At 46.6% G+C, this 21195-nt stretch overlaps 1 protein-coding gene across 1 annotated transcript in view; it reads left to right on the forward strand.

The window, feature by feature from the left end:
* The first annotated feature begins 710 nt into the window (after nucleotides 1-710).
* LOC122566176 (protein gustavus) overlaps nucleotides 711-21195 on the forward strand; it is a 155385-nt gene continuing 134900 nt past the window's right edge. The window contains exon 1 of the mRNA XM_043723046.1: nucleotides 711-742. Coding sequence (XP_043578981.1) covers nucleotides 726-742 — 17 coding nt within the window. The 5' untranslated portion in view covers nucleotides 711-725. The remainder of the gene's footprint in view (nucleotides 743-21195) is intronic.

Here is a 21195-nt window from a genome sequence, read left to right on the forward strand (position 1 = left end):
GAGGTAAAGGCAGGAGAAATCCTGTAGATAAACAAGGATGCTTGACGTAACGAGCCCACGAGGAAGTTTCCACATTGCGGATGGTGGAGGCGCCTCAGGCGGCGCCTGCCTGCGAGTCAATCGTGCCCCGAGTGTAGCTTCGGCTACCACCGAATTCAGTTCACGGTGTTGCTTGCTGCTTCGTGCCTCGTATCGGCACCTTGTTTCGTGGTCAAGGTGGATTCGTTGTCACGTGGGTAACTTGCGAAAGTGTAACAGGCAAATAAAAAAAAGCAACTGAGTCGTTTTATCGTTTCGTTGGTTCGCTGGAACGTTCGTTCGTTCAACGACGAAGAAGAATCACACGTTGTGATGCGTGCGTGCAGTTTCCTCGTTCTTCTTCGTTGCTCTCTGTCTATCGTTGTATCGTGATATACGGCTCTTTGATCGGTCGCGTGTGAACAATACCGAGTACAAAGTTGTTTAGTCGGCCTGTGATTCGAGAAGAATACTTCCTTCGAGACGGAAGGAGCCGTGCGTGCCATCGCGGAACTTCTCAGGAAGACAACGTGTCAGAATCCAAGGACGTCTGTCCCCTCGCGATAATAATTGTCTAGAAAGGCAGCTTGTCGTGCTTGGTAAGTGGTCTGTGCTACGTGATCGGTGGATGTGACTTTTGATGTTGCCGCCACTGCTGGTTAAATGTTTTCGAGAGGATTAAAAGGGAACTCGACGAGCTGGAATTAATGCAGCGCAACGATAGGTTCGTAAACGTTACCGACCACGAGTTCTCGGTACCTCCTTCTCCACCCCAAAAAAAATGTCCGTCGACGTGCATTGACGTTTAATTTTCCCTGTCACGGAAAAACAGGGTCGATCGATATAGAGGTACTTTCAATACACGCCAGCGTTTAATACAACGTGGCTTGTGTGACTTTGAAGTTATTCAATTTGCAGTTTGGCCTGCGAATCGATGCTAATGGATCGAATAAATATGCTTTCACACCGTGGACCTCGTGACCCGCGTGAGAACCGGCTGAACCCCATCGCCTTTGCTTTTCTATCCTATATTCGCGTCGTTCAAGCTAATCTTATGCAAAATTTTCCTCAGGGAGAAACCTTTCCCCGGCACTCGGAATTTCAGGCAATTTCGCCGTGGCTGTTTTTCCCATTTTCGTGAATAATTATGGAGTTTACGGGCCGCGTTTTTTACGGTTCGTCTTCTCTCTCGGAAAACGTCGTTTCAACCGTGTTTCGCCAGTAACACAAAGGAATTCTTTTAGAAAATTATCTCGCCCGACTTCCGTGTACTTTCCTCTGCACAACTTTTTCCTTTATCCCGCGAATCGTTTAGCGTCTGACTTTGCGCTTAGAAACATCCTGCGGTCTCTCATCCGTCGTCTCGTCTGTCTCTGTGTCAAAATCTACGCGAAACGTTCTCAGCGTTCGCGAGACGTCGCGAATCGAGAACCAAATGGTCAAAGAGTCGGCGAAGGCGAATCGAAAATACGTATTTAATCTCGTAAAAATGTTCCGGCAAGACCTCGAGGCTGCGTTCTTTTCTCGTTACTTCCGTACTCGTCGTCCTTCTCCAGGCTTACGTAAGGGATGGATATCGACAATGCAACGTACAACTTTTCCCCCTCCCCCCTCCCCCCTCTCTCTCTCCTTGTTTTATTTTTGCGTCCCGTGTTACGAGATCGGCCAAACGGTTTCCTCGTGAGTTTTATGTTTGCTCGTTTCGCGCTCAGTGACGTACTTACAGAGCTGGCTCGCTGCTCGCGGAGTAGTAATGAGAATTTATTGGTAAATTCATGGAACGGCCAGAGGTAAACTCTAATGAATTGCTTCGTTATTAACACCGATGCCAGTAGGAGTTACCTGGCAACGCCTACGTGTTCTCTATACGTCGTTACGTGTGTACACGCACGCATATATTTATATATTTACAATTTGTTTTGTCCAGTGAAACGACCAATTTCTTTTTCTCTCGCCGTACGTTTTCTTCGCGAGTTGAAAATACCAGCGGTTTCCGCGCTTCTCGTTGGCTCGCATTCAGAACTCGTTTTTAATAGCGCTCTTTGTTTTTACGTGCCGCCATTAAATCAGTCTTAGCACACTGTTGAGCGTTAACGGCGTCTCGTTTCGTCAACTCACGCCTTCTATTCTATTCTCTCTTTCCTCTCCTTTTCTCTTCCCGCGTTTCTTCTCTCGACGACGTTTCCGCTCCGCGCGCAGCACGCGACGCCTCCTGAATAAATTAGACGCATCAAACGTCATCTAGAAACCTCGTGAAAAATTGAATGGATTTCGCTCAGCCTGTCTTGCCCGTCGATACCGTTCGATCGATCGCTACAAACGATCCGCGAACGAATGCGTGGCCTTCGTCTTATCGTGGAAACTGCGGCGGAAAAAATTCCGTTGCCTCGATTCGTTGTGCCCCCTGTGAGGTTCGCAGCCAACGACCAAGCAAACAGACCGTTCCGATATCCTGTTACGACTATTACCAAATGTCGTCGGTGCCTGTATGTAACGCGTGCGTTATGATATCCGGTAACGATAACATATCCCGAACTCGCCGGTTATCAGTCAGCCCTCGGAATATCGATATTAATTTGTGGCTACAAAACTCGCGCCGGTGCTCCCAGTTACGGCATAATTAGCAAACACCGCAACAAGATTGAAACGCAGGTTGACTGCTATGGAACGATAGAGACTCGTGATTTCGAATTCAGTCGTCAAGAGGCCGATACTATTTGATTTCCCGTGAAAAATTGTACGAGCTAACGTTGACACGCGTCGTAACGCTTGAAGAACGAGAAGAATATTTCGCGACGAGAGACAAATCGTACGCGTAAATCGCGTATTCTCAGGCGAAAACGTGTTAGAAGTTGCTAGTCGCCATATATTTTGGAACGCGTGCAGCTAGCTAGACAGCGACATAAAACGGTCGTTCGTTTTCCTCGTCCGTGAACTACGATTATCTAGAACGAAGAAGGGAACGACCAGCTTCCTGCCGCATCCGATATTTTATCGCGTGCAATAATGACTCGACGTTGGGGAGCCGAGGGAACGTTCCCAATAAGTATCACTGTGCAGCGCGGAGAGTAACGCGCCGAGCTGCATTATTTAAACGCGTAAAATCGAAGTTGTGTCATCCGGTCACGAGCGGGTGGAACTCGCGTTGCCTTGTAACGGTAAAAGGAGCGTGAAACTCGGCGAAATTGCCCGCGTATATACCCGATCGCAGAAGCGTTAACGAAAAAAGGAAAAGAGGCAGAGGGAAACGTTGAAAAGAAGTTCTAACGACCGTAGCGCGTGCTACCATTAATCACGAGCAACAAACGTTTTAACTCTGTCCGTTCGTACGCCGGGACGGGAGTCTAGGTTCGAGGTGGAGGAAGTAAGGAACGCGAAAGGGAGTTTCTCCTCTTGCGGCCGGTTGTATCTGATGCTTTATTGCCGTTCGGTAAAGTGGAAAGGCCGCATTTCAGCTCCTAGCCAGGTCCTGTTAAACTCTCGACGAAGGAGGTTACGAGCTCGGTCCTTGTGTATGCGCCACCTCGTAATACACACTGCTCGTCTTCCTTAGAGGAGAGGCGAGCTCGTGAACTCCCAAATCATTTCGCCAACTCGGTGACAATCTTATAAAACTTTTATACGCCGACCGTCTCTACTCGAGCAGCATTCTCGCTCGTTTCGTCGTTTCCTTTATTTTCTCGAAGACTAGAGAAAGAATATGGCCTTGTCCGTGGAGTTTGCGATCCACTGACTCCTCTGTATCCTATACACGCGCTGTCTTCTGGCTAGAAGACAGAGGCGAGATCGATGGAAAATTCACGTACGATCGGCGGAGGATAAAGGAAAATCGTGAACAAAACGAGCGAGTATGGAGTCCTCGGTCGATCACCGGGTTCGCAGCCGAGAGATTAAATCAACCGAGCCTCTTGACATGCGAGGCAATTAATTTTCAAGAGCGGAATTGATCGCGCTAATTTCGGAGAAAGCCGAGCTCTCGAGGCTGCGTTCGAGAGCCATTCATCGCACGAAGAATTCCTTCGAGCCGCGAAATATTTATCGTCGAATTACAAAAAGAAAGAAAGAAAATTGTTCCTACTTCGAAATCGTAGAAGGAGGTGAAATGAAAGCCACTCTAGAGTCGAGTGCGCGCGTTCTTTCTTCGACGCGAGGAATCACCGCGTTTTCCGAGAAGACATCGAGTAAACGCGATTGTGCGTCTAATTTCCAGCAGGTTTGAACACGCCCGATCGTCCATTCTATTAGCGATATCGCTTTTAGGCGGAAATGGCCAGGCTCGTAGAACGTCGAGTAGCTAGCTGTACATCGTTGTTCGACGATAATGAGGAACTGTAGCGAGGAAGATCGAAGCGTAGGATCGGAGAAATATAGAGGGAAGAGAGGGTATACAGCTACAACCACGTTCGTACACATAGTTTGTAAATCATCCAATACTCGCATTATACATATTGCAGATAGTGGAGAGCGAACATATGTATCCAGGAGATTTCACGCGCGTACTCCTAAGCAGATAGCTTCTTATATTATTACCAGGGAGAAGCGTACGCGAGCTAACGCCGGAAGCATCCCCTAGGGAGCTTTTATCATCGGTAGCGACACTTTCATTAGGAAAGATAAGGTTGTCGCTTGCACTGATACTTCCTGCTACGCGATATTCCCTTATTCGCGTTTAACGATCGCAACGTTAGTATCGAGGGCATAAATTCGACGAGGATAGAGTGGTTTTAGGACTTTAATCATCGGAGATAACCGGGCGTTCGGTGAACGATCCCGGTATCAATTTTATCTCGCTGTAATTTTTTACTGTGAACAGTTTTTCCCTGTCGAACCAACCCGGAAGGGGATTGAATTTCACGGTAACCGTTACGACCAGACACCGTGTACACGTTTGAGCGCAACGTACACGTAGATGCAGCAGCGCGGCCCGCCACGGGAATCGCATAGATTATTGCATCTCGCCGCGAACCATTAGCCTGACCCCTTTCACGTTCGGTAGCGATATACGAGTTCGAACGTGGAATATTGCGCGCACACTGCTAACCTGAAAACTGTGTTCGTCCAGTTGCTTCATAATACTCGCTGTTTCATCCTGCGCTGTGCCTCCCAGGAAAATACAGCCAGCTCGCCTGTAACTTATAACGGACGTCGATGGCAATTCGATTGTCCGAGCAAATTAGGCGTTTCGCGAAACATTTTAAATATCTGAATTTGTCGATTCTCGCGTGCTCTCTGTCGTTTCAACGGAAGAAGCTCGAGGAACGACGAGATTCGAACAGAAATTATAGAACGAATTCACCCGGTGTTGACTGTGCTTCTTGATGCGTCCTGGCAGAATCGCCTGAATCTATAACACGCCGCCGACAGTGTTGGACTAATTTCTTCCGGCCTCCTAAGTGAAAACTCTACAATTTTAGCGTCGTTCGTTTTACGAATTGTCCTGATTTATTTTGTGTTGTAAGAAATTGATTTCATAGACATAGAGGAGCTATTCAAAGACAGTTGATCGATCCTTTTAGGAACGTCACGCGTCGTTTCGATCGATAATCGACTTTTGCTTTGTTTCGACCGTTTGCTTCGTGGAAATCGCAACATTTGTAAGCACAAGCCGCGTTTCGTCGAAATGCAAAAGAGTGCAGGGGCCAGCTGGAGATAAAAAGGGGCACTGTGTGGCTGGTGCTCGATTAGGTGATGGGGGTAGAACTTAACAGGATGGTCGTAATCTGATTTCAGAACCATCCGGTTCGTAGGGTACGTTTCCATAAAGCGGCGTTGTGTACACGAGTCACCTGTTTAGCCACGTAGGATCGTACACTCACGAGGGCTGAGGCAACTCGTCCGTAATAACGGAAGCTACTCCGGCTCGACGTTGGTTAATCGGATGTCGCCAGAAACACGCCATCCTACCGATGAAAACAGCTAGCCTGTATCCCTGTTTACACACGATACAATTTGCTCGAAGATTCGATGCTTTTCGAGCTCGGTCAGCTTTGAATTAATTGACCCCGTTGCTTTTGTATCGCGCGTCGTCAGGTCTGCGATACTCGTTCTACGTTGCAAGATTTCCTTCGTTTGCGATGTGGGAAAGATCCATCTGCAAGCGTGTTTTCTTGCAAATTTCTGCTGCGCCCTCTCTTTCTTTTCGCGAAGGATCTATTAAACGTTTACCGTGAGATAAAGCCACGAAGTTAACCGTAACTAAACTTACTCTAAAATTCCCGGCTTCGTGAAATAGCGGCAAAACTGTCTAACCTTTCGCCAGGTTCTCGATTTCACGAATGATTTTTTTTTTAAGCACCGATCTAGGTCGGTTGGATAGCGAGAATGTGTTACGTCGTTACCGAACGTCGACGATTTGTCTTACCTATTTAATTGGCCACTTGTCGAGATAATTAATTGCTAGGAGATCTTGGCGACGGTACTTTGCAATTAGCCGCGGCGATGTTATCTGGAATATCGAGCTCTGTAAGAATCTTCCACCCCTTGGAGAAGGTTCGCTATTGCTCGGAATACTCGCTCGGATTCCGCCTTCTCTCAACCGCGGCAGGCTTAGCCCTTTCTCCTTCGCGCCACGAACAATTAATTTCACCTGTAGAGGCGGGGTGCCTTTCCAGAAATTGAATTACGCTATCTGTAGAACAAGTTAATTGCATTATTCGTAGACGAAGTGGTACACGCGGCTTACGTAAATGCACCAACACTTCGAACTCGTTCTCTTTACCGTGTCGCTGTCGCATCGACGTCGCGCGCCACGCTCTCTCGCTCCTCTCTTCTCTCCCTATTTCAGTTGAAATTGAAATTTATTCAGCCGAGACAGCGGGCCGGGAACCTCCTCTTTGGTATTCGGCCGTCGTGGCGGCGGCGATGAAGTCGCTCGCCGATCCGGAACACCCGTTATATTTTTCGAAAGTCTACCTCGCGACCGGAATACGAATAGCGGTTAGATCGGGGGTGGTCGTAAAATATGAAACGATAATGGCCGATCGTCGATTCTCGATGGTTTGTTTCCTCCGAAGACGATCGTTGAAACGCAAAAATTACCACGTCGTATTCGCGATGGCGTTGGTAATCGATTGGCGACAGGTCGGCGTTCCTCTAACGTTCGAGCTAATGCACGTCCTTTTCTCTCTTTGCCTGTTCTCTCTCTCTCTCTCCCTCTCTCTTTCTTTTTTTCATTTCTGTTATTTTAGAGATGGTGCACGACAATGCTCCCGGTGATCGACGACGACCATGAGTTTTCCAATTTACGCTTTATCGGGACAGATTGCGCGCTAACGCGAAATAGAAGAAACAGAAACGCGGTCGTGTGGCAGGTTTACAACGTGCCGTCCGGTGATTCGTCGTTGTCGATGGGAAACGTCGATGGTTTTTTCTCTTTCGGTGAAAAATAAGTGGATCCATCCGCACACGTTTGTAACAGTCGCGGCGACGCGAATGATCGTGGGATTGGCGTTTTTCGACAGCCGAAATCTATCGTTTCCGCAATTTCTTTCGACCCTAGTGAACAGGTTTCGTTCCTTCCCGCGTAATTTTACGTAATTTCCATGATCGAGTCGCATCATCTTTTTCTTTTTTCTTTTATTTTCCTCCCCTTTCTCGTTCTCTCTCTTTTTATCTCGTCTCTTAGGTTCTTTCATCTTTCTAGCGATTCGTTCCCAAATGGCCAAGAATCGTGTACGCGATCCTCGGCCATTTTTCGGGTAATTCGGTTACCGAGAAGAGAGAAGCGTTTTGCCAGTTCCATTAAGCTACAGACTGATATCAGAAGAGAGGGGAAAGAAAATCGATTATGGAGCTTCACGACGCGTCCGCTCTGAAAGCATCGGTGCCTTACGCGATAAATCCTTCTTGTGAAAGCAGATATTGCGTTAGCTATCCTCTGACCGGAAGTAGCTGCTACTTTTAAATTTCATCCACGATATATCGACGATTTTCTATCCTCGATAAAATCGTCGAATATTCTTTGCTCTCGATCGTCCCGAATTTAACGCTCTGTTACCGTCTGACCGGACCGAACGTTTAACGCGGTTGCTATTTTCAACCTGAGCAGGAAGAATAAATCGGCCGTTTGCGTCGTAGATCGTCGATGCCCCGTCACAGGAATATTCTCTAACTTAACGAACAACGTTCCGCTGTGACCGCAGTGCGCGCATGAGCCGGAAGATCTCGGAACACTGCTTCTGCATCCTTGCTAATTAGGTATCCTTTCTTAATGAAATTAGAGATTCGCACAAAGGCAGATCATCGTATATTTTCACCTACCATAGTAATTCGCTCAGTGCCTCCTACAGTCATTCAGGTAAGTTTTTGTACGTTTTATACTCGTGCAATACCACGTTTGTTTACTTAACGTACAAAGTAACGACAACCGTTTCGCAAGTTTAATCAACTATAAAAAAAAAAATATGTTATTTCAATACAAATAGCCTCGTTGTAGAATATTCGCTAACTTTCGTTGTTCACCGAATTTCAAAACGAAGCAACTTGGAGTTGAAGCGTTTCTAGATCTTCGAGAAAGTAATTAAAAGAAACCGCGTATTTCGATTGGAAGGATAGGTGGATGTCTGTGATACTTGATGCTACGGTGGCAATGTCATCGATATCCTGCGATAATAACGAACGGAAAAGCGTGCCGCGTTTCCTCGCAGAACAGCTCACAGTTTGATACCGATTACATACCGGCATGGATCATGAATACGCTGTTACCACACGGAGAGCCACTTATCCCTGAAATAGAATTGTTTGCACCGACTTGTAAATCGTGTTGTCGTACTAACTGTAATATCGCGACTGAATTATCTTCATGCTGCATCGAGCGCCATGCACCGAACTGCTACTGCAATTTACTACTTTAGCTTCGTATTAGATGACCTCTGCTACTTCTCTATTACCGGAAGCGTCGTATCACATAGCCGGCAGTTTTTAACATCGACAACGGACAATTTATAAATAAAACGCTCTCGTGTTACCGGGTGTTGCACGGGTCGCTTGCAAAGGCACATTTCCAAAGAAGTAGCTCTTTTTTTTTTTTTTTTAATTTCCCTATCGTCCAATCGATAGTTTTATATACGTACTCGGATCGTTCGCTTACGACTTACGTCGTAACTGACTCTGGACGATCGTTTACGCCTGTTAATTCGATTCCCGAATCGTCTGAGCGGTGATTCCTCAGAGATTTACATTAACACAATGCCCCTTTTACATAACGAACCGCGGCTACCGGCATATAAATATAATACGCTCTTTGCATACGTACAATACGCTGTTTACATAAGCGTAATAGGTACCGCGATTATGTGGTGCGTTTGCCTGCGTACTTACCAATGTGACTCATTAAAGTTATAACGTTCATTAATACGAAGAAACATCGTACTACTCGTTGTCATTAGCCACGACGTGGAAGACATTGTTTTTCTTTGCATCGTTGTTCGAGCGTACAGGGTCGATCGGTTGTCTCAAAGTTTTCCCTGGAGGAAAGTTGACCACTTCGGTGGTCCGTCGTAGTTTTACGGGAGTTCCGGCGTCAAAGGCGAAAATTTCCTAAAGAACGAGCTATCGATCGCCGAATGATAGGGTAGCAAAGATGATTCACGGTTGCTTGGCTATGAACGAAACAATTTCACCGATCGGATTACGACGCGGATCAGTGTAAACGCGACCGGTTGCGTCAGCGTTCGAAGGGACGTGACGAGAGAGCGTGAGCAGCTGGTCCTCGGGATTAAGTAATCCGCCGTACCGTTCAAAGAGGGAAAAGGCGTTATCCATAGGAAAGTGAAGAAACCACCCCGAGGTCACGGTGAATATCAATAACGTAGAATTCCTTCGACGATCGGTCAATTCGAATATCCGATTGGTCGAAAACGCCAGTAAGTTCGCGAAGTACTCGCTAGCTACTCCTTTTAAGGAAATCAAATCGCAAATCCTGCAGCCTCGGGAATGGAAATCCTTATAAATGGAGGAAGCACGTTGAAGCTACTTTGTTGTGTGTACAATATTATCTTCCGCATACGCGCGCATACGCTGAATATACTTCACCGGTATTACGCTAAAATAGATAAAAGACTGCTTTGGATATTTGCCATTGAGCGTTTAGACGACTCTCGGTAAAGGCAATCGGGATCCGTGCTATTTTCTCTCGTGGTATCGTGTCACGATTTCCGATCGTTTGTTTCTCCACGATCTACGCGTATTCTGATAAGTCGACGTATCTCACTAAAAATATATCTTTCGTAAGTAGAAAGCGGTAAGTTTTATTTCGGTCAAGGCGTAAATGAGAAATAGCAGACGTAAATACTTGCTTGTAAGTTCGTTACGGGTAAAATAAGAATGTTCGTTAAATTCCCCTTGCGAAGCAAGGTAAGAAGCGCGGAATTCTAGCTTCACCCGGTGACGATAATTATACTAATTTCTGCTGCAGGAATTCGTGCGTGCATTCCCTGTTGGACGCGGTCTACGTGCTCGTACCTCGCTCTCACCGGGTATTCGTAGGCGCTCGTATGTCGGTTGTGCCGTCGCTACCGTCGTCGCGTAAAACAGCATGATTATATTCATTCTTGTGTGCACGTTGACGCATACAGAACGCGAGTTCATCGTCTGTGTACGCGATAGCGTGTTCCGAGTGTGGTTGCTTTGCACTAACAAAGATTCGCATCTGTGTTCGTAGCACGTAGATGATTCGCGAGTTCGCTTCGAAAATTCTATCCTTGGCCTCTGCCACGGCTCCGTTGCATCTTCTCTCTGGTTGCGAGGCGATGCACGCGCACGTCTATACGTCGCTTCGTTTGCGATGCACGCCTGTTGGTACACACCTTCGCTCGAGGGATTGCTCTCGATCGGATTTACCGCCTTTATTTACGTCGTTACGGGCTCGAGGAAAGCCTTCCCCGCTTCTTTCCTCTCCCTCTATCTCTATCTCTCTATTTCTCTATTTCTCCTTCTTCCTCCCTCTCTCAACTCTATCCACCCCCTACGGCACCTCTTCTCGTTTTTCCCTTCCTGTTATTTCTTCTTTTTTTATGTCTCCTACCTTCCTCGCTTGCTTCCGTCTTTTCGATCCCTCCCACGCTCCGCTTCTTCGCTCCCTCGTCGCTGCGAGCTAAAACGCGCGTTCCACCCGTCTCCGATCGGTTTACGGGAAGGTTTTCAGCCGAGGCCAGCAACGTACGTACGCCGCTGGGAACTGTTCTGAATCTGAAATTATGTATGACACGTATTTACCTCTGGCCTGTAGCTTTCGACTGTCTGTTATCCGATAGCTCGCGGAATAGCAGAGAAGTATTTGGTAGAAAATGTAAAGCTGTCTCCGGTGTTTCCTTCTGCGGAAAGACTATCCTCTCCTCTCTAACGATATGCTGGCACGATGGCGATGAAGCTTAGGGTGGAGTGAAAGGTACTTCGTTCGATAAGACGAGGTAATATTTTTGAAAAGCGCTTCTCCTGTGACCCTTGCACGAGGATGATAATCGCCGATAGCGAAAGCGCTTTTACATCGATTCGCCTCGTGTTTTACGTCGACGTATCTTTGATCGAAAAATCGCGTGATATTTCTACTGTCTCGTGTCATCTCTTTGGAATACGCTTATTTGTCTATGGTTTCTCTCGATTTATTCATGACCGCGCGACTGTCCGACGCGACTGTTTGTTTCCAGCTCTCGTTTCGTCAAGGTCGATTTTTATTACCTCGTTTGTCGCTGTTTTCTTTTTTCCTTCTTTTTTCAGCACGCATACGAAATTATTTTTTCCCGAGATCCATACTATTACGCGTTCGCTACAAAATATCCGCGTTCCTTAGAAATTTGTGTCTCGTTTGTAAACGTGACTTCCATCGTTCTGTATCTCACTGTCTCCGGGCGATCGTTCACGCGTGTAACCGTTTTCCTTGTGTGAATCGGAACTCGTGCCGTCTAATTTGAATAAATCGGTTGTTCCGAGATCTGTTGGTCGTTCTTGGAAGATTTATGCTTTCCGCGCTATGACGACCAGACCTATTCTTTATTTCCTGTCTGATTTTCACTCGGTTTTATTTCATTGCTGGCGACGTACATAAGCAATAGAAAAAGAACGTTTGCGCGAACTTTCCGAGTCAAAGTTGGTATAGCGTCGATACAAAAATCGATCGGTTAATGATTCGTGCAAACTTTCCTAATTCTTCTATGCTAAATAATTATCGTTAAGCTGCGAGTGATTATACGTTAAATTTACGTTATGTGAACGTAAAAGGTCGATTCGTTGTTCGATAAACGTTATACGTAGTTGAAAATGTCGCCGTGAAACAATAACGAAGATAAACAGTATTCGAGCTGTTTGGCAAAGTTACGAACCGTGCGATATTAATTTCTTGCCGAGCCGCTCTGCCATCCTCGATTCTTCCATTTTAATAAAGCGCTTCGCGATTACGCGTCGTCGGTCCCATCGAACGTTCGCTTCGCGGATTTAATCGGAACTTAGTTTCCGATTTGTCAAAGAATCCGCTCCAAGTGGCACGCAGCAACGAGAAATCGGACAACGAAACTTTTCCATCGGCCTGATGCTCTTTTTGTCAATTTTTCTACGGATCAATATCGTTAATCGTTTGAAGTTCGCGAAATAAAAAAGAAAATTGCTGTCGCTCTCGGTTGTTTTGACTCTCGGCAAGAAGCTCTGTGAATGTTAAAATTTACGCCGCAAACGGTTCGCTCGTGCATACCCGATATTTCATTCTTTATGGCAAATAAATACGCGCGCAAGATGGAACGTCACGGACCATGAAACTTTTATTTCCGCGGCTCATCCTTTATATATAGAGGACGCCACGATTTGACCCATAAATGGATATATTGCCAAGAATACGTTGAATTGAAAGAAAAAGCACCGGCTAACATTAGGATTGAAATATGTAGAAGGAATAGCTACGACGACGCGAAGAAAAGTTGAAAATGTTTCCCGGTGAAAATTAAATAAACGCAAGGATGAAATTTTTCAGTTTGAATTTTAATTCAACGAAAATTAGTTTACACGTTTTATTTTTTTTCTTTTTTTTCTTTTGTTTTACATTTATTATTCGTGCATGGAACGGACTTTTGTAGTGACACTTCCTCTGTATGCGTTTCACTAGAGCACCATTTTTTCACCAAAAAGAAAAGTCTATTGTGGCATAGTAACGGCTGATGAATCACCGACTCTGTCCTCGCAGAACGTTGGCGTGGGCGCTACTTAAGGTGTATGGGACACCGGAAGCGACAGAATTGATAAGGGAACGAGAAAGGATAGCGTTTCCTCTTTCTTTCGAATCGCGACAGTATTCGAATTCTTATTTCTGTCGAACGAAAGAAAAGGTGGATGTGCGAATAAAGGAAAAATCTTGTCGACGAAGAGGTCTATGAAGTCCGCGGATTTTCATCGGTGGTCTTGCATTTGAAAATATTCGTCGGACCTTTGTTTCCGCAAACGTAGCGTTTATAAAAGGACGGCGGCGGCTGTCTCGAGTTTGGAAATCCTGAGCAAATGCTTCTCCAAGCCGGAACAAATGTTTGAGGAGAACTTACTGCTGTACGTACACGTGTATCGACGAAATGGTCGCGAGCTAGGAAACCGGCGTTGTAGTTACCGGACTAATCCCAGCGCTCCGGCTTAACCTGAAAACTTGTACTTACTTAATCCCTTGGTGCATGAATTCTTGGCTTCGATAGAATAGCGTGCTCGTTCCAGTTTATTCGCGGCTCATCAGATATACATAGGCTCGTCATTCGAACGAAGTTGACGATCGCATGCGACCGTTGCGAGTTCTAAATCTGTTTTCCAATCCAACGGCCGGGGGGAGAGGAGAGACCGAGGACAGTAAAGAAAAAAGATCGAGCAAGGTCTACTCTTATGAGCAGGAGATGCGATGAAAAGATATCGGTGCGGTGAAAAATAACAGGAAGAGCGTAATGTATTTCGATTAGCAGTCAGTTTATAGCGTCGCTCGACTTCTCATAATGTTTACGGCGGTAGAATTACGATAAATTTGCATTTTATCTGGCCACCGTCCTTGGAAGATAGAGCGTTGTTAACGTCTTTCCTTTTTGGAAGTCGCGCTCGCAGAAAATTTCAGGGACACTCGAGATTTTTCTTGAATTTCCAGTCGCGGTTCCTTTTTACGGAACGAGCTTCTCTTTGTCGTGCCGCGTACCTTGAAAACTCTGGGAGGAGCCACGGCGTGTGCACTGGCCTGGCCTTGATGAGAAGCCTTTTCACCCTTGCTCGTGGAAGAGCCGTAAAAAATATAAGCCCGCAAAGTAGAGAGAAGAAAACGCCCCCTGCCCCCTTCCGGTCCACGTTGCTTCATGCCGCGCGCTCCACCGATGAAAAACGTAGCAATAACGCGGCCCGTGTTATCGGGGCGCAACGGCCGCACCATTTGCCCAAGTGGAATGTTCACGGACCCGCTTTATAACGTTATTATTTGCAATTAATCTCCTCGTTAATTCAATTGTTGCGCGCCGCGACAATCGCGATAACGTTCCACTCCGCTCCCCCTGTTTCCCCGGATTATCCGTTTACTTTACCGTTAATGCATTTTTCGAACACCGCCGCCGCTTCGATATCGGCATCGCGTATTTTAATTAGCTAAAATTCATGGTTGGCGCGTTTCAACGAGCTGCTCTGTTATTTCGCGATGTATGCCGATGAATCCACCGACCGTCTACCGGTAGCTTGTACCGAAAATGTTATGGCTCAAAGTCGTCTCGCCCTTCTCTCTTCTTTGTGAATTACGTCTCGAAATTCGTTTACTTTCGATCGAGTGTCCGCTTAACGATACAACGAAGCGATCGTCTTGTTGCTGTTTGACGATCCACGAATGCGGTCGCTATCGTTTCGAGAATACTCAGAAGTAGCCAAGAAGAAATAGTCGTGCGAAAGGCAAACGACGAATCAGGGAAAATGACATGGACGCTCGATTCTAAGGGACGACGAGCAACTCGTCCGGAAAACACGGAACAATACTCGAGAACAGTTCGTCGGCTACTTTGTCGCGCGATGGCCGCGATGGAACGCGTTCTTCGTGGATCGCGGAGGGAACAGCGCCTCGAGCAGTCCATTTGCTTGGTTGTGTTTGCAGAGGGTGCTTCTTGGAAGGGCATTCCTGTTATCTTCCCTTTGTGTCTTCCGTGTCTTCGTTTTTCTTACACCCTTTTCACGACCAAATTGGACGAACGGCATAAGAACGTGAACGAGAGAGCGGGAAGGAGGCGATTGCTCGGCCGTTGCCACCGGTCGGTATCGTTCACCTGCTTCTTTTTACCCATCCCTTGATTGCTTGCATTTTTCATCCTCGAAATTCAATAAATACCACGTTGATCATCTTCGACGTCCTCTATCGAACCAGCAACTTCCTCGGATTCTTCCACGTCGAAAATTGAATTTTTTCTCATAATGGTTCTGAAGGAGCCGAGTATTACACGCTTTTCTCTGGCTCCGTTCCCTCGTGTCTCCTCTTTGCCTTTCGAGCGTCGATGGTTATCGAGATCAGTCGTTTTGTTTGAAAGAGAATTACTTGCTTGGTAAAGGAAAAATGACTATATTTCGTAAAAATCGCGCACGACACGTTTCATTTCAACGATGCAACAACTGGACCGCAAGAGGACCGAATTGACTCATCGGCAACGAAGGAAATTTCCAAAATTTGGAATTCGTTAAGCCGTTGCGTTAGAAACATTCCGAAGAACTTCCAGTTTAGAGTATCCGTCGTGTCAGATACGTATCGAGTGTTTGTTAAATTGCTGGCTTGCATCGTTTATCTCGGGAGACCGTTGTTTCGTCTTTTCATCGAAATAAAATTCTGTCGATGGATTTTTCGTCGAAGGCTGTCGACACGTTTTCGATTCCCACGAAACGTTTTGCAATTAGAGATCGAAGCGATGTGAAATCTCGCTGCTCGTTACACTTGCAACATTTGAGCGGCTCTCGATTACGAAGGTTACCTTTCCTCGTTACGGGTTGATATTCTCGACACGGTTTTTTCTTTTCAACGACTGTGTCACGTATCTTTTTATTATTCCCGCGACGCGATCGAGTAATATCCGTTGCGGTATTTCTCAACGAGGGTACTTCGTTTCGATATGGGCCAAGTTCGCGTCGAAACATCCCTCGAAATCGCAGCAAATAACCCGATGCGTTGATATCTAATCCAGCAAGGCGAAAAACAAAGGGCAACCGTTTTCGTCTCTTCGTGCTGCAACGAGAAAAGGATGCAACTTTGGCGGATTCGACGCGAGATACAATTGAAAGACGGTCTTACTTCGTCGATTGTGAAATTCAAACGCGTTCTCTCTTAGCAACTCGATTGGCAGAGCATCCATGTTAATCGTCAGCGAATAAACAGGATTAAAATTGCCAACCGCTCATTGGGAATATTCTTGTATCGAATATATCTTTCGACAGACGCGACCTATTTCGAAATCGATCGGTTCGATGCCTCCGTCAGTGATAAAACCTATGGACTATGTCCCAAATTACATGTACGACTGTACATTCTCTTCGCGTGAACTTTGGATCGTCGAGCGGGAAGGTCGTCCCGAATTTCCCAGGGAAAGTGCGTCTCGGTCCGATCGTTAGCCAAACGTTGCCTCAGCGTTGATCAATTGGACGATACAATTAGTACAACCTTGAAGGTGGCTCAGGCAAAGTCCGATCGGCGAATCGGTGATGACGTTTCACCACTGCCAGCGAGAAGCCAATCGTTGCACGTAGAACGCGTACAATTCGTATTCAAGGTCCATGAGGATGTTCACGGTCGGTTAAGTCGAGCGAGTTAGGCGACCAGAGGTACCATCTATTGCGAACAATTGCCAAGGATAGTGAAAGCTATCGAACGCTACGATTCGCGTTCGGTTAGGCTCGCGCTCGTGTGGCTTCCTGTTCGATGTTGCGACCTGGCCGTGGTTAAATCCGTCCGCGTATTATACAATGAAAGAACCGGTTTCACTTTGACGTAATCGACGCCTGTTACCTCGATTGTGTCATATAGGAGGCTTTCGACGTATTTACATAGCGAAAGGGGAAGCCGCCAGTCGCTCTTTCGAAGAAGAAAAAAGAGCAAAAGGATAGCTTGCGGATCGATTATGTACGAGAAGCTTGTACGTGGGTAGGTAACGTATCGACCTAAAGGGAATTCCTGTCTGAATCGATGATTTTATAGTAATTAACTGACCGATCTGCATGAATGTTGTATAATTACTCCGCTTGCTAATCGACCGGTTAAATGGCTATCGTTCTACGGCTTAATTATCGAATAATGCGGTCTAAATTTGCCGGGGGAAAATTTCGACGTTGGTGAACGTCAGGGGACGGATACGTCGCAGCGTGATACATCGTGTGTACGGTTGTTAAACTGCCGTCTCTAATTGATAATTTGCATCGCTGCTTCTCCATTTTATCTTTCTCTGCGCCGCTAACAGAGAGAAGACGAGAGGAAGAAAATAAAGAAAAATGTAGCTCTCGAACACTTTCGCGAAACGTGGACCCGAACAGTGGAAAGTTCACGAACTTTTCAATGAAACTGTGCTACGATTCTACCAACGGACTGTCGAATTTTTTCTCTGGCAATTATTCGTGCCGGCATCGTTCACGACTGGTGCGCCGCGGAGAAACGCGCGGCGAAACCCAGCCGTCGACGTCTCTCCTTATTACCGTATTTTAAATGCCCCGTATTTCCCGGGCTGCTGTTCCTCCCCTGCGCGATTTTCTACGTCGTTTGCTTTTGTGCTCGCTCTGACGAGTTTTTCCATCAAATTAGCCACTTTTAATCGGCCTGTCGTGTAGCCGTATCCTTGCTTGTATTTATGCATGTGCACGATGCAGCGACTGCTGCCATCGCCGCCGACGTCGTATCCCTCGTATATAAAGTCGCGCATACGACCACTCTGTCTCGACCGGGTCGACTCGGAATCGATATCGCGTAGCCCAGTTTACCAACGGTGTGCGGATGTATCAACGCGCGATCCTTACGTATGGTTTCCAAGCCAACCGGCGATCCAGTCGTCGCCGACCAATTCTCCTCGCGGCTTGTCCTCTCCGATGCCTGGATTACGCTTGGCCTGTTCGCAAAAACCGCCGGCCGAACATTGCAGGATTCGTCGAAATGAATCCACGTAATTCGTGCGGCGGCACGCTCGACGCGCCGTCCCTTTCCCGCGCCAACAACCACGTTCCACTGTCCAGGATTAAGGTGCTTTCCACGGCGAGCAGGAAATTTGCGATCGCGTGGCACACGGCTAATTTTCCTTCAGGGGATGTATCTTTCCGTGAAAGAAATCGTTTCGTCGAATCGCATTATCGAAATAAAATGCACTCCACCGGCAACGAGCACTGGCAATAGTCTGGAGGAGTTTCGTGCTCGCGAGCGATCAACGCGTTGTCTTCTTTCCTCGAAGGAAAGAGCAAGGGACAGAAGGCGAGGATGAACATGATAGGTATCGATTTTGGAGCCGAATGAAATCGATCTCTCTCTCTCTCTCTCCCTCTCTCTCTCTCACCGTGAAAAGGTACATTTTACTGGCAACGTTCGTGCCACGAGGACGGTAGAAGCTCGGTTTTCCACTTGCTGAAACTCGAGCCACCACCCATTCGCAAAAGCGTTTCTCGTTAACGAAACACGCGCGCTTTATTCGCGCAATTTCGCGCACAAAGGTTATCGCTCCGCGCGGTTTATACGAACTACTTGGTCTCGTTATTATTTCAAAGTGTCTACTACGTTTCGGGCAGCGACACCGATGGGACGTTGTGTTTGTCGCGGCTTTAATGAAAGCGTTCAGTTTCCGGCGTGTTTTCGAGCGCAGGATATTCATGAAACCTCGCCGTGATAACGCGCAACGGAGACGAGACTAATTACAGCAGGGACCTGGATCAATCGGTGCTCGATTCGGTGCTTCCTCGATCGTTTCCAACGTTCGTTATATCTGCCTTTATTATATTCGTTCGGTCAGGTTGCATATTTCATAACGTCACACTACGTACCTATCCTTTCGTTTGCGAATGAAACGACTCCTTTTTAGAAAGCTTTTAAAGCTGATGAAGGTCTTGATTATCAATTGGGTCACGGCTTAATTAAGCTGTCTAGGCGTTAAACGAGCAAGTCTCGTCGTAATATGAGTTACGAGTAGGAAAACGGCTAAAAAGCAAAGATGAAACGTTGCAAATCCGAGTGACGAATAATGGAAGTTTAGCAATCTGAAATATTCAAAGTTGTTACCGTCAAATTGCTAATGACTTCGAGTTGGATGTGACGTTGGGGGAAATTTGAGCGAACAATTTGAACGAGTGGGTGGCGATAAATGGCAGGGAACTTGGCATCGTCGGTTTTGGCACGGCCCAAGTCGAGGCATGTCTTTGTACGTGGCATGAATGGCACGGCTACCTCATCAAGGTCGTGTTACATGCAATATTTCAGGTGAATGTAGGTTTGTGTAATCGCGGTCGGCTGCGTCTGCGGTCGTTCGCGAGCGGTTGGCCGCCGAAGAAAAGATGAATGCGCCCGTTTCGAACCGTCTGGAAAATTACCCCCATCGAATGAGAACCTCGTCGATATTAGTCCGACCTCGTAAACGGATGATAGGCCTCGTAAATCACAGTCGCTCGATACCTTCACGATCGCCGAGAAAAATGATTATTTCTTAACTTTGCAGGCATCTGGCGACCGCTGAAATACGCGGGCCTATCTGATCCAAGAAATCATTTTCCATAATATAGAGGATCTTTCTAGAGGAGGAAAATTTATCGTTCCCTATATTATCCAGCGATATGATGAAGTTTTAATTTGTTGGCAATGCATCTAGATTTATCGCCGCGATGTACGTAAATATCATCTCCGGTTAGAATAGCCACCCATTAATATTATTCACATATACGGTTAGAATGTATTACGTATGCAACGCTTTTTATCGTTCAAATTTTTATGAACAATAGCAGCATATATTCGTAACAGGAGCACGGGATCTCGTTAGGCGTGGCGAATCCTTCTGCAGTTTTCAAAACGAGCCAACTATTTCGGTTGTATACACCCTTTTCAAAACTTTATCTTCCCTCAGAGACTCATGAAAAATTCAATATCACGCGTATATTTTCACCACCGATGTGTCAGTGCCGAACACTCAACGAAGTATCAATGGGCTAACTCAAACACTATCCGTTTCGCGCCCCAGGCCGGCAGGACAGAAATAGATTCAACGAACGTTCTCCTACAAAGGTGGAAGACAAACGACGGAACTTTTCCACGGATTTAATACGTTTTCGTCGGTGAACGGAAAGGTTCGTTTATCCGAACGTTCGCGCTGCTGTATTCATCTCAACTTACAAAACCTAGCGAACGAACGCGATCCAATCTAATTTACACCTACTCTCTCTCTCTCTCTCTTGACGCGTTATTTTTGGTAAAAATATTAATTAAGGGAAACTGAATACGTACAAAGTTTGCCATGACAAATTCGTCGCTTAATCACCTTCTCCGCTTTTATTATTCGCTAACGATCATTCGTCGTTGGTTATATTATAATAATACTTTGCGCGCTCGTTACGTGAACGATAGAAACCGGATTTCTGGGCGCTCGTTCGCCTCGATTTTACTTTACACAGTGTCGTGGATGTTCCTGGCAATGGTTTTTGCCAGGGTGGCGGTACAACGGTTTCCTGACGATCGGGCAGGTCCCAACGGGCAAACGAGCGTAGTCGCCGCGATAATTATGCAATTTCTGTCGTGGAAGTTCCGAGTCGAAGGCACACGAGGTCGCCTCCGGGAATCGGAGTAAGTATCTTGCTCGAACGAGCAATTCGAGCGGTAGCCCGGCTACAGGCCGATTTTATTGCGTTCGCGTTTGCACAGGATACGTCTGTCGTGTTTCGGACGGTGCCGTAGAGAATCTCGTGGCTCGTAAATTTCACCAAGTCCCAAATAGTTGTTTCTTCTAGCGCGCGATGGCGGCTGCGCGTTGGTCGATCAGTCTAATAACGACGCAAGGAAATAAACCGAGAGCCAGAGATGCGCCTGAAGTTTTTCGCTTCGTTCCTGCTGCTTTAACGTTCCGTTCATAGATACGTCGGCCATCGTTTCATTTGCATGCGAAGCAATTTTCATGGCTGTTAAAGTCCGGGCAAAAAAGAGATCGAGCTACTTGAAGGAAGAAAGGAGCAGAATGCAAGCCGTATCCGACTGTTCGCGTGAGAGCC

This window comes from Bombus pyrosoma, linkage group LG3 (assembly GCF_014825855.1).
Source record: "Bombus pyrosoma isolate SC7728 linkage group LG3, ASM1482585v1, whole genome shotgun sequence".
Classification (NCBI taxonomy): domain Eukaryota; kingdom Metazoa; phylum Arthropoda; class Insecta; order Hymenoptera; family Apidae; genus Bombus; species Bombus pyrosoma.